General features: G+C 57.2%; 1 protein-coding gene across 4 annotated transcripts in view; it reads right to left on the bottom strand.

The window, feature by feature from the left end:
- ASS1 (argininosuccinate synthase 1) overlaps positions 1 to 14,093 on the bottom strand; it is a 49,822-nt gene that overhangs the window by 22,931 nt on the left and 12,798 nt on the right. For all 4 annotated transcript variants that reach the window (XM_019638388.1, XM_019638380.1, XM_019638399.1 and 1 more), the window contains 4 exons: positions 9,519 to 9,575; positions 7,383 to 7,457; positions 4,125 to 4,195; positions 3,529 to 3,559 (listed from right to left, as the gene is read on the bottom strand). In XM_019638388.1, the coding sequence (XP_019493933.1) occupies positions 3,529 to 3,559; positions 4,125 to 4,195; positions 7,383 to 7,457; positions 9,519 to 9,575 (234 nt within the window). The remainder of the gene's footprint in view (positions 1 to 3,528; positions 3,560 to 4,124; positions 4,196 to 7,382; positions 7,458 to 9,518; positions 9,576 to 14,093) is intronic.

Raw genomic sequence — 14,093 nt, 5'->3', positions numbered from 1 at the left:
CTCTGTTTCTGTTTGTGGGGTGGGAACAAGGACCCAGAATCAACCTCAAAGACAGACCCAAGGAGGAGGAGGGTCCTTAAGGAGGACCCCCAGTCTATGCTTTCATGGACCAGATAGAAAACCAAGGACAAAGAAGCAGCTGGTTCAAATCACGCTGCCCGACCCCACCAGCACGGGAGCCAGTCCTGGGGACTCCGGATGCCCTGTCGCTTTAATAACCTGAGGACCAACACAGCACAATGTGGCCAGAGACAGCCAGCATTAGCCGTGGGGCGGGCATCGGGGGGTTTCAGAGACATGCCCGGCTCTCCAGCCCCACTGAGCCCTGCTAACCACCGCATCCTCTGGGCACACACGGCCCTAGGGCCATCCTCAGCCAAAAGGCAAAGCGAACCTGGGCTTGGGACCGCTGGATGACCGACATGACTTTGCAGCCCCCTCCCCACCTGCCTGGGGCTCCTCACTGGGTTCCTCAGCTCAGGCTGAGCTCAAACTAGGTGCCAGAGCTGAGGCCCTCCACCCAAGCCGGCCTCCCTCCCACCCCCACCTGCGCTGTGTATGACCCTCTGTTCTCAATCTGGTGCTTGTCACTTTTCTTTTTCCATACTTCCTAATGAGCCCCAAATGGGATGAGAATGTTTGCATCTGGAAGAAGAGAGGAGGCGTGAGACCCCGCAGGACAGCATCCCAGCACAAGGCGGCAGCTGTTGGCGGCTTCCGATACCCAGACAGCGCCGATTACATAAGATAACTAAATAGAAATAAAGTGACATTTGCTTTTCATTCCAAGGTGGCTGGAGCCTGTCTTTTTTTACTCTTCCCCACTAAGAGCCCAGTTCAAATGACAAATAGTTTGTTGAGTATCAATACCATCTATTTATCCATCCCTGCAGGAGGGCTCACTTCCAATGTCTTCTGGCAGGGGTGTTAGGAAGGGAGGGAAGAGAGGGAAGAGAGGGAAGAGAGGGAAGAGAGAGAGAGAGAGAGAGAGAGAGAGAGAGAGAGAGAGGCTGGGTGGGGGGGAGAGGGCGAAAGAAAGCATGAAACAGGCCGAGGAGGAGAAATTGGAAGCAAATGGCCCATGAACTGAGCCATGATGTAGAGGCATTGATCAATGCTGCAAATGGTTTATTCATCCATCAGATATGGCGGCCGGCACTGAATGAACTCTTTCACTGTGGTCCCTATGAACTTAAAGCAAGTAAATTTCTATCTTTCTTCGCATTAGCTGCCTCATTGCCCTTCAATCAGCCCTCACGGAGGCAGAAAATGGCTCCGCCATCTGCCTTCAAACCCTCCCTTCGGCAGGTCTGGGGCTTTTTTGGGAGGGGGAGGAGGCTTGGTTCCCTTAAGCTCCGTGTCCCCTGTTCCTCTGGGGGCTGGGCGGCTCAGGGCTCAGCATTTCTCTTGGACCCTAGCTGCTGCCCCCTCGCTCCTGGGATCAGAGGACAACTGCGCTCCCAGCACACGAGATCCAGAGATGCAAGGGAGGACCCTGAGCTTAGCCTGGGGGATCTCCTAGTTGCCACAGGCCCCCCCGCCCTGCGGAGGGCAGGCTGGCAAAGAGTGGCTAGACCCACAATCCTTAGTGGAAATTATGTTTTCGCCCAGACTCGCTCCCAGCCCAGCAGGATGAGAGGAGACCTTGGCCCCTTCCTCCCAAAGATTCTTAGCAGGCCTGAGGAGGAAGGGCAGGACCCCGGCTCTATGATGGAGGCCTTGCCCTGTGCCACGGTCAGGCCTAGTGGCTTTCAATGACCCAAGAGGGAGGTGCTGTGGTTTCCCACTGTGTGCATGAGGAATCGGAGGCTCAGAGAGGTTGGGTAACTTGCCCACGGTTGCAGAGCAATAGAAGCAAAGACAGGACTCAGACCCAGGTTTCCAATCTCTGGGACCCAAGCACTAACCTTCCCGCCTTCATCGGATGGCAGAATCCTTAGAAAGGCGCTCTCTAGCCTTTACTTATTCACCCATTTCCCTCATTAGACGGGAGGCCTGACAGGGCAGCGGACCTGCCACGGTTACACAGGGACCTGTGCCCCAGCCCTGCCAAGGGGTGACTTCCTCTCTGGCCTCGGCTCTGCTCCCCCAGTCCTGAGGTGAGAACCCATAGGCTACTTGGAGAGGGATGGGGGAGTGGTTTCCCGGCATGCTTGGGCCCTGCAGGCCTGAGAACACCCCACCTTGAAGCTGCTGTGCTTCTGCTTAGCCTCTCCCACCCCCCTTGGTGCTGAGTGACTAGCTAATTAGGGGTGGTTGGCCTTAGTGTCTTGGGGTCAGCAGAGCATGAACTGGAAAAACCTGTGGCCAGCAGGCAGCAGCCTCATGGGGCCATCAGTCCCCAGGGGGCAAGGGTGCCGGCTGTCTTGAGTGACACAGTTGGACTGAGGGGGTGAAAGGGGTGGGGGTGGGGGGCCGTGGACAGTGGGGGGGACCACAGAGGCCAGAGGGATAGCTCCTGCGATGGGGTAACCTGGGCACCAGCCCTACTCCCTTGCCAGGCGTCCGTTTCCTCACCCATAAAACGAGGACTTTCACAGCCAAGAGCCAAGGAAAGGAAGCCGGGAAAAATACTGAACTCGGGCCTGGCCCCAAAAACAGCCACTGGCACGTGTGATATTATCACCAACACCGACCAAGAGGCCTGGTCCCCGCGAGGAGCCAGCCCCAGACCCGTGGCAAGGCTCCAGCTCTCCCACCCTCACCCAAACCACCTGGGCACCCCCCTCCCCTCCAGCTGGCCTTCTGAAACCCCCAGGCCCAGCTGCCCAGCACCCACCCCCCAGCACGCTTCTCCCCTAAAGTCAGACAAGCAGCCCATCCCACCCCCAAACCAGTCACTCGGGTGTGGGGCTGAGCCAGGACACGGAGACACATTCCCTCAGGGACAAAGAGATTTTTCTCTTCCCAGGATAGATTTCACCCTGCCTCCCCAGTCTCCCACGGTGGGCAGTGGGAGATACAAAGAGAAACCCCCCGGGGAGAGAAACCCTAAACTTCAAAAACCGCCGAGGCCCAGACCAGGAGGCTGTGCTGGGTGGCCTGCCTTGCAGGCGTGGGGCAAAAACCCAGACAAGTAGGTCCTGAGGCTCTAATCTGTGCCCCGCCCCCCCAACCCCAATTGAGGCAGCGGCCTGAGAGCTGGTGGGCACAGGCTGGGCCCTCCCACAAGTGTCTCATCTGCCTAATTGCTTCTTTATTGTCTCACAATCACACACTCTCTCTCTGCTGCTCTGAAATATTTCCTTCCCCTATTCATCCCAGCAGCAATTAGAAAAAGAGCACAGGGAAGGGGGGGTGGGTGGGTTTTTTAAATGCAGCAGCAGCATGGAGTGGGCAGGCAGCGGGGGGCCCAGTGGGGAGGGTCAGGGTACAGGCAGGGCTCGGCCCTAGCACCACGCCCGCCCCCCGTGAAATTTCAAATTAGGCTACAAACACATCAAATTAGGCTACAAACACATCGGACAGCCTGGGCGCAGAGCAGCTACCACCAAAGGTGGCCGGCTCGGAGGAGGAAACAGAAATTACCTTGGGGTTCTCCAGGATTCCAGCCTCATAGCTGCAGAGGGAAAGGGGAGACAGGGGTTAGTAGGGGACGGGAAGAGAGACACAGCTGTGCCTTGCTCCCCTCACCCCCCAACACAGTCTAGTCTGCCGTTTTCTCTCTGCCAAAGCAACAGCTGCCAACCCTGCCTGGAACATTCTGGACCTACCAGTTGGCTAGGGGAGCTGCAGGTTGCAAGGAAGAGCCGGGGGACATTTCTCTGATGCCTTCTGGGGCACAGCCCCAGAGCTGCACATCTGGAGGGCCTTCGCACATGCTGTTCCCTCTGCTTTAAGTGCTCTTCCCTGTGCCCTGGCTGGTCACTCCTCATCCTTGAGGTTTTAACCTCAAATGACACTTCCTCACAGAAGCCCTCCCTGATACCCCAGCCAAGGCCGGGTGACCGTCATCTGCCCCTGGCACTCAGTAGAGCTGCGATGAGAGCTGTGAATAAGTTGGGTATGATGTGGTCCGTCCTCCCCAAGGCCTCCCCTGCATGAAGGCAGGGACCACCACGCCCTGGCTCAGCGCAGCAAGTAGCTACTCACCGATGTCAGGCAGAACTGTGGACACGTCTTACCTGATGTGCATGAGGTTCTCGTCCATGCTCCATGGGTTCTTGGGGGTGACTGGGATGGGAATTCCATGTTGCTGCAGGTAAGGAGACACAGAGCAGGCGTGAGGCAGCCTGAAGCAGACACGAGGGCCAGGGCCAGCAGCCTTGATTAGCTTTCAAGGTTGCAGATAGTCCCCAACTCTAGCCCCCGTGCAGGCAAGACCCTGGACCATCCCGTCTCTTTCTCCTCCTCTGTGCTGCCCAGGGAGGCTGTGAGGGTCCCATTGCTGGACATGCCCATGCAGAAACTACGAGACCTGAGATGTGGAGTGATACTGATCTTGGAGATTCCTTCCAGAAGATTCTGAGCCTATACTTCAAGAGCCCCTGAAGCACTTAGAGTCTCCGAGCACCACTCACTGACCCTCACGGCGACCCTATGAGCTGGAATGGACCGAACCTCCCCTGTGGATTTCAATCAAGGCACATGTGCCCACATGGGGGCTTAATGTTGACCCGAGGACAGGAGGGATGCCTGTGAGAGCTTCTAGCTCATGGCATTTATTTACGATATGTGGCCTCTCCCCTGCCTGGCACAATGGCCACACGCATCTCTGCAGCCCTGAAAAGGAACAACCCAAGAGAGACCCTCCATCCTCCCTATTGGTCCTGATTGTGTTTTGCTTCCCAAATGGCCCAATCCATTGTTCAAGGAGAAAACCCATCCCCACTGAGATGCTGGGCCTGAAAAGCTGTTGGCGGCCACTTTGAAGGCCCACCTTACTCAGCCTTTCGGATTAAAGACCAGGCTGGTTCCCTAGGCGACCCCCCGAACAACCCCCCACCCCCGGCTGACACCTGGTTGGGATCCAGCACATGCGTTATATCCTGCTCCCCCTTCCCCAGCACTGAAGGCAGCTCAGAGGCCCACCCTGCCCCCTTTTAGCCAGCAAGATGGGACACAGCCCCCCAAGCCCCCTTTTCGGAGTCTTGGTGGGTCCCAGAACCTCGGAGGTCCTGGCCCCACTGGCGTCATCCCCCATCTGTCCTGATGGGGCTTCTCCCCGGCTCAGCTCATTCCTACGAGGGAGCTGCTGTGTTTCCTTCATCAGCACTTTAAAATTCAAAATAAATTAGGCTAAAACCCTTGGGTTTCGCTAGGAAACAGCCCACATCCAGTCTAGAATTTGTGTGTTCTTTAATTTAAACCACATGGGCAAATAGGAACACCTCATTTGGAGGCTGCTCTATGTTGGGAGGCCACTAGTCTCCCCAAAGTTGCCCACAGTCAAATCCATACACTCGCCCTGTGCTCTCTCCAGGTCAAGGGGGCCCAGCGTGGGGACCAGGGCTCTGTGCAGACTGGGGGTCCATGCACCCTCTTCCTCCTCATTTGGCAGCTGGGCTAAGAAACCAGTGGCTGGTCCTGGAGCCTTTGTTTGGGGAGACATGGGGGGTTGGAAACACCCTTGCCTTCTCTTTCCCACTGGGCCTCTGGCAGAACCAGAAGAGGAGAAAGGAAGGGGAGAAGCAAAAATCAGGACGGGCAGCCCCCCTCAGCAGGGAGTTACACCCAAAAGCCAAAAATAGTGACAGTCCCTGACCTAAGAGATTTTTGTGTCCCCCTCCCCTCTCTGTCCTGAGGTCCCCATCCCCGACCCCAAATGGAAAACTCTGCATTGTGATTGAGTACAAGAAATAAAACTATCTTCCACGTGTACACGGGACACTGCCCTGCTTTCTAACGCCATATCTTACACGCTGGCTTTAAAAAAAAAAATGTTAAGTATAAGGCCAATGAGAAGGGTAGGGAGATTCTGAGCATTTTTCACTTGGACGGTGGACTTAGGGGGAGATGGAAAATGAAGTGAATGCTTGTTTTTGATGAGGCTCCTACAGTACCTTCTGGCCTTGTCAACGTGCGGGTCTTGAAAGCAGGGCTTTTCAAAGCCCCATTGATTTTTGTCTCAGCTGAATTAGATCCTGCCTGGCTCTGAATTTTGGACAAAGCCTAGCTGCTGCTCAGTTATTCTGGTCATTTCCTGGGTGCAGAAACACCGCCTCACTCCAGAAAGTGCTGATTACCAGGATCAAGCCTGATACCAGCCTCCGAGGGAGGGCAATGGCTGAGGGACCCAGACTGGTCTGTCCCTGGCAAACTTTCCTGTTCAAAAGGTTATTCGGGATAGAATCTGAGTGACGTGCCTTCTCCCCGAAATCAGGGAAGGACGGACAACACTCCTGAAATTCATCTTTTCTGGGTAGACCAGCAGCAGCTTTGTTTGGGAGTTTAACAGATACGAAGGGCAACATTTGGGTCAGCCCTGGCCCTCCCTTGAACCTCGGCTGCAGGCGTGAGAATGTCGACAGGGCGGGGGTTCCAATTCATTCTTCTTCAAGATGAAACGGGCTCTATATTCTGTATGATCAGGGAAACGAAGGGGTGGGGTGGGGGGGAGAGAAATAGCCTCGCCAACCCCCTTCTCTTAATAGCTCTGCTATTTGACAATTTGTTTGGCAACATATGGGCTTGCTCTTGTAAACTCCCCCCTTAATAATAAAACAACAGATGGTAGAAGAGATCTTTCCTCCGAGCACTCCAGGTCTTAATGGGATGCTGGCGGCTGGGCAGGGCTGCGTCCCCGCCGTGTCCCCCGCCATGCGGCACCTTGGCTGCAGCTAGAGCTCACAGCCAGCCCTGGTGACTGCTATTTAAAAACCTGAGCAATTTTCTGGTGTGTGCTCTGAGTTGCTTTCCCCCGTCTGATTGATTGAGGCTGTTTGTCAAGGGCTGCCATCGAGTCGCTAAAAAGAAAGGGACCCTGGGGAGAGGCTAAGGGTCTTGAGGCAAAACTTCTAATATGTTTTATTGCAACTTGTACTTCAAAAGGGCCGGCTCAACACAAGGTTTTGTTGGCCACTGCCCCTCAGAGCGCCTACCTGCTCCTGGGAAAGCACTGGGGACAATTAGCAGCCAGGTAATTGAGGGGCAGAAAACGACTGCTCATACCCAGGCCCTCCCCTGAGTGACACACATAGCAGAGGCAGCGAGAGAACGGCAGGCAGAGGGGGCCCGGAGCCCTCTGGCTGAGGTGGACTGGGACTGCCCTTGGAGAGGCCCAGGAGACAGGTGCCACGGTCGGGGGGGGGGAGTGGGGTGGGGGCAGCCAGGACAGAGGTTCCACCCCCCAGGCATGGCTGCTAGCCCGGACAGCCCCCAAGGAGGGCTGTGTCCCAAGGGCGGTAGGCGAGGGCTGGGAGGCACTGCGGGCTCGGCCTTACCTTCGCATACTCCATCAGGTCACTGCGGCCCTGGAACCGGTTGTAGAACTCCGGCATCCTCCAGGGAGCGATGACCTGGACACGGGGCAAGGAGTCAGAACTGGGGGGCTCTGCTGCTGGCCTCTCCTGGCCCTACAGCTGCAGAGGTGGCCTCTCGGGTAAGGGGCTGGAGACACCGGTGGTTACCTGGGGATCCCTTTCCTCCCCCAGAGAGGATGCAGGCCATGGGGGGCGGGCAGGGAAGGACGGGGCCTGTCACACCGGGGGTGGCTTTGAAGAGGCCCGAGCTCTATGGCAGAACGGCCATGTGTCCCCAAGCGGGGCCCCAACTGAGACCAGAGGGTTTGAACTAGATAAGCCTCAAGTTTCCCACTAGCACCCCTGATCAGAGGCCAGGACCCTCCACCACTGGGTCCACAGAGCTGCAGACACCCGCCATCCCCTAACCCACTTCTCTCACTCCTGTCTTCTGCACCCCACAGTTGCTGTAGATGGGGAAGGGAGAGGACACAGCTCATTCCGCCAGCCTGGGGGGTGGGGGGTGTTGGGGACAGGTCCTCAAGTTAAAGAGCCCCACTCACCCCCAGAACCAACTGGGACTCTGCCTCTAACACAACAGCCCAGTTGGGAGTGGGGTGTCATCCAGATGGAGGTACTGGTGTGATTTCTGGTCTGTGGAGCTGACGGGGGTGGGGTAGGGTGGGAGAAGTCATCCCCCTCAGCCCTTGAATGAGCAGCCCTGGACCAGGGCACTGGGAGGGCCCTCTGGCCTCCTCCCAGCTCCCAGAGACCAGCTTGGATCCCTGCCCCTAGTCCCTGGGCTTGGCCTCCTCAGATAAAGACTCAGAAAATGACACCCTGGCCCCCCTATGCCCACCGGCCTGCCACAAATCAATAAGCAGCTACGGTCCCAATTACTGTCCAAGGGCTTCTTAGCCTCCCCATGTTTGGGGTCAAAATTGATCATTAGAGCTCATTACCGCTCACCTCCAGGCCACTCTCACCCCCAAGCAGCTGCTGGCTGGTTAAAGGGACAGAGAAAGATGGTCCATTTCAGAGAAAAGAAAATGGAAACCCCTCAGAGCTCCTTGAGGGCTTGGGAAGTGGGGGGCACATCTTCCATACCTTCAGTCTGAAGCCACCTCAAAGGAGCTCAGACCCACACCTGTGCTGCCCAATATGGCAGCCAGGAGCCACTTGTGGCCCCCGAGACCTGAAACGTGGCCGGTCCCAACTGAGATGCACTGCACTTGGAAGCACACATTGGATCGTTTTAGTACAAAAACAAAAAAGTAAAACATCTCAGTCTTTTTTTTTTTTTACATCAATGAAATGTTGAATGATATCCTTTTAGATAGATAGGGTTCAATAAAATCTTATTAAAGCAATATCACCTGTTGCTTTTTATCTTTTTTTTAAAAAAAATGTGGCCACTAGAAAAATTTAAATCCCCCATGGGGCTTGCATGTGTGGTGCAAATTATACTTGTACTGTTCAGTCTTGGGCTCTGTGTGCCTGGAGGCTGGCCCAAGGCCTGCACTAGCGGGCACTCGGTGAATACTGAATGAACGAATGAAAGGAGGATGAACACAGGCTGGACAGTCCTGACGTCAGCTCTCATGCCCGTGGCATCCATAGGCAGAGGCGGCGGTTCCCCAAGATCCTGGTGGGTCCCGTCCCAGGAAAAGATCCAAGACGCTGGGGGTCAGGGCTCAGGCAGCCCGGAGGAGCCAGGGCCTTAGCTGGGCGGCCCCGACGGCGGCTGGGAGGACTGTGAGCAGCCAGCCCAGAAATCGGCCGGGCATGTCCCGGAACTGTTCCTGTCTGCACCTAGGAAGCCAGACCCCTGAGCGCCCGGGACACTGGCGGAAGGGCAGCAATGTCTTTCTGTCCAGGGCCCTGACCTATCCAGACGCCTGGACAGCACCCGTGCAAGGGACACATGGAAAGGGGGAGAGCTGTGCCCCCGTAGCTGGTGTGAGGGGGGTAGCTCTCCATGGGAAAGAAGGGCACCACCCACCTGGGGAAGACTCAGGCGCACACTTCCTTGTCACTGGAACTCCCCAGAACCCCGTGTCCTGCCCCCAGGGGCCTCAGCCCCCAGCACCCACCACCCCGAGAGGAGCAATATCTTACCTTAATCTGCGGGGCCAGTGAGTAGCAGGTGAGCTCAAACCGGACCTGGTCATTCCCCTGGAACACAGAACAGACGTTGTGAGGCGCCGCAGAACGGGGTGGGTGGGGGTGGGGCAGGGGCCACGCCCTGTGGTCAACAGCGTGAGGGTTGCTCAGGGCAGGCCTACTGGGTGGTTCTCTTCTCTCGAGCGCGCTTGCCTCCAACCTCACAACCTTCTGAGGCGGGTACTATCATTAGCCTGTTTTAAAGATGAAAATTGGGCTTTCCTGGGGAGGAAACGCCAGCTCCTGCCCAACAGGTGTAGTCAGGACCCCTGAGTACAGAGCTGAGCTGTGTGGGCGGGCAGGTGTGCAAGACAGGATGATCATGTGCCCAGCATGTGTGGCAAATGCCATGACTTTTGTGTGTGTGCTTGTGTGTGAGTGTGCGTGTGTGGGCACATGGTGGGGTGGAGGGCGTGCACTGTAGAAACATAGCAGGGTGGGGCATGTGCACACATATGTGTGGGCATGTGGCAGGACGGGGGCGTGTGTGTCTGGGAACATGGCGGGCGTGCACACGTGTGCAGGGCTGGGGGCCCCGCTGAGACTCCCCATCTGCCTGGCCCCACCTGCCCCAACCCAGAGATCAAGTTCAGGGTTTCTGCTCCACGGTGCGGTGCACCAACGCAATTCCACAAAACTGGGATTCCTGTCTCCTCTGAGTCTGTTTCCCCGTCTACATGATGGCTGATTGGAGGGAGGAGGTGGAACCAGGTGACCACTGAGGGCCCTCTGCTCCTCCACTCCTCTCTGCCGAGAGGGAAACTGAGGCCCAGAGGTCGAAGGGACTAGTCAAGGGCACAGAGCCTGGCCCGAGCCCAGGTCGCGGGCCCCCGACCCCGTCACCCTGTGTGGGCCACCCTGCCTCTGCGCCTGCATCCTCTGCAGTAAAACGACACCCCACTGAGCTATGGACATCACCGGAGACACTGCCAGTGATGATGGGGAGGAGGCGGCCCCAGCGCCGGCCGGCCGCAGCCACACAGCCCAGACCCTGAGAGACAATGGCTGCCGGCGTCCTGCCTGCTTCCCATCAGCTCGGCAGCCCGGAGGGAGACTGAGCGCTGTGGAAATAACAGAGGGACCTTTCGCCTACTGTGAAAACTGCACGGGCACAGCGAGCCAGTGGTGGGAATAACATGTTATTTGCCAGAGTCTTGTCAGACGGCATGGAAATACAGGTTTCAGCCCCTCTCCGCGGGGCCAGGAGCTGAGGGGTGGAGGCAGCTCCTCTCCGATATCTCCCGGGACCACAGGCTGCACTGGACCAGCCACCCACTCACCCTCCATCCAACCCCTTTAGTAAGCACCTACTATGCACTGGCTGTTAACACAGGAGAGCCACCCGGGGCCAGTGGGGTTTTTAACCCTATTTTGCAGGTGAGGGAAGCGAGGCTCAGAGAGGTGATGTCACTTGCCCAGGGTCACACAGCCAGCGGGCAACGCCAATCCTAATAGCTCACCTTCACTCAACAGCTCTGTAATTAACAAACTCATTGAATTCTTAGGGCAGGCAGGCCCCTGAGATAGGTTCTATTATCATCCCCATCTTATGGACGGGGAAACTGGGGCACGGGAAACACCTGCCCAAGGGCCCACAGGCAGCACGGCTCCTAGAGCAGTGGCAGCTACAAGAAAAAGCAGGCTCACTCTGTAAGCCACGTGGGCTAGTGTTGCATATCCTGGAGATTTCCCCCCACGGCTTCACGTTTCTCCAGAACAATGGCGGTTTGTGCCTTCTCAGACAGGCACCCTGGGCTGGTGTCTGCCCCACCACGGGGGACACCCATCTGTTTCAGGGCCAGAGGCCCTCGCAGAAGCCAAACAGGTTCCCTTGGTTCAAACTCTGTCCTGGACAAGGACCGAGGCCTGTCTGGTCCTTCTACTCCCAAAACTCAGGACCCCGAGGCCCAGGGCAGACCCTGGCAGCACCCTAAGGTGCTGGGGTGAGGGGGGGGATAGCTGTCACTCACACCATACGCATCCACGTGCTGATATATGTAAGTGTGGGTGCGGCGCCCACCAGGACTGGAAGGGCTGGGAGGGGGGTCGCCCATCTGTTCCCAGGCTAGCCATACAGATGGCGCCATTTACAAAGCTGCTCCCCTGCCCCTGCCGGTCTCAGGCTCGTATTTCCTGGCCCCTTTTCCAAAACTGGTGGGAAGATGAGGCCCCAGAAGGGCCACCCCAGCTTCTGTGCAGCTCTCTGGTGGGGAGGGGTCAGCAGAGCGTGGAAGGGTGGACTCCACCTTGAGCTTTGCATCAGGTGCCACCTGGGCTGGGCCCTAGGAGGGAAGATGCCTCTCCCCTCAGGCCTTTGCACAGGTTGCTTCTGCAGCCTGGTGTGACCTCTCCCTGGCGTCACTGGCAAACTCTTGCTCCCCTGGATGTCTCGGTGTCACCTGTCCCTCACCCCTGCTGGGTCAGGTCTCCCGAGTCCCCAAGTCCCTCCCAGCCCGTTCTGTATTGCGCCCCGATGCGTGGAGGAAAGCCAGCGCTGGATAAATACTCAGTGTGTGGACTGAATGAACAAATGCATGAAGGTGACATCCGTGAGGCTGGAACAAAGACCCCCGAGGCCCTAGTTCCCTCCATCCCCAACTCAGGAGCCAGAAGCTGGGAGAGGCCAGCGGCTGACTTATTCAGAGGCCAGAACCTCAGGACTGGCCTTGGAGAGCCATAGCTGTGGGGGACCCTCTGCTGTCTGCTTACACCCCAGCTCTTTCTCTTCACTGTGAACCCCTGGAGAAAGTTCTGCCAAGTGTCCTACTGGGGTCTCCCTCTGGGGTCGCCAGCCTCCTCCAGGCCTCACCCCACATGGCCCTGGGTCTGCCTTCTGGGACCACAGGAATCTCACTTGCTTGCTCAGGACACCCACCTCCAGATATGTGGTCACTGGTGCCTGGCCCGAGCCAGCCAGGCCACCAACCCCTCCCTCACCGGCGCCCCGCTCCCTCAGACTTGACGATTCTCTGGACCCCACCCCAGACCTTCCTGGTCCTCCCCACGCAAACCCTCAGTTCTAGAAAATTGTCTCCAGAAGCTGTTGGGGGCTTCCTCAGGTTCTGTAAATAAGGGGAAATTGCGGCACAGAAGGGGAAACTGAGGTACAGGCGTTTGCCTTGCCCATCAACCCCTAGAAGAGATGGCGGTTCCCAGGGAGCTCTGCCTCCACTTCCCTGTGGCCCCACTGCTGGTCTTGGAGGTCCCCTGTGAGAGTTCAAGTCTGACTGCTCCTGAGTATTACCTGCAGGGACATCCCCAAGTCCCAAGGGGCCACACAGCTGCTGCAGGGGGTGTTGTCCTCATAACCACAGCCCTGCCAGAACAGGGTGGGGAACAGAGGACGCCAGGATGGCCATCTCCCTCTACAGTTGCTTCCTCCAGGGTCAGCCCAGGAGGGTCTCTAACACAAGCCTCTACTGCCCTCTGGTGGCTAAATGCATCAGCGCACACAGCTGCTGGTGGCTATTACCAGCAGCATGTGGGCTACTCTGCGGGTCTCTCCGTGGACCCCACGAGCCACTCAAGCCAGGGCCAGACCGACCACACCCGCACCCACTCATTCTACCAGCTCTGAACGCCACCCACCCTCAGTCCTGACGGTTCCCTTGGAGGGACCTGCTCCAGGCAGGAGCCCGTCCAGAATCCTAATCTCATGGTCTCGGCTTGAATACCTCCTGGAACGGGGAGCTCACTGCCCAGCTCATTTCGTCATGGATAGATGAGACGGCTCAGAAGTTTCTTTATTCTGTGCTGACATTTATTCCTACTGACCTTCCTCTGCCCGCAGGAGCCGTCGCTACAGGTCTGATCCTCATACAATTAGGCCACAAGCCTTCCATTGAGCGCTCACTACGTGCCCAGCTCATGCCGAGCACTTGATTGGAATTACCCTACTCATCACTTCTAACTGCTCCATGAGCTGGTTCTATTTTACCCGCACTGTACAGATGAGGAAATGGAGATGCATGGGGGTGACGTCACACTGCGTGAAAGTGGGGGAAGCCAGGATCTGAACCCCGCTGCACGGGCCCCGGACCTCCAGGTTCTCCTGCACCCTCTCCCACCGCCCTCGAGTGGAAGGCTGCACACACATCTCTGCCCAAACAGCCCAGGTTTGCCCATCTCTCCCAATCTGATTTCTCATCACCCTGCTCAAAATGTGCTGCTCACGACTAGGGTGTTAGTGCAAACACCCACCAGTCCCCTTCCATCACAGGAGTCCACCATTTCAATCCAGAACAATCCCCAACATGCCACTGGGGGCGTTGCTGGCCACCCCCATCCAGCCTGGAGCCCTCCCAGACCTCCTAATCTATTGCCCTCAGGAGGAAGCAAGACCCTCAGCCTGGCCACAGCCCAGCTCTGACCCTGCTGCTTCTCTCACGGCTATCGCTCCTGATCCACGCCTCTTTGCATAGGCTGTTCCCTCTGTCCAGCACACCTTTCCTGTACCCTGTTATTCATTCACCTAAACTCACCCTTCAGAGCTGTGCTCTGTAAGACAGCCTTCCCACAGCCCCCTGCCCG

Source organism: Hipposideros armiger, unplaced genomic scaffold (assembly GCF_001890085.2).
Source record: "Hipposideros armiger isolate ML-2016 unplaced genomic scaffold, ASM189008v1 scaffold_3, whole genome shotgun sequence".
In the NCBI taxonomy this organism is placed as follows: domain Eukaryota; kingdom Metazoa; phylum Chordata; class Mammalia; order Chiroptera; family Hipposideridae; genus Hipposideros; species Hipposideros armiger.
The sequence above is the reverse complement of the archived record's forward strand: the minus strand, read 5'-3'. Positions and strand labels throughout refer to the sequence as shown.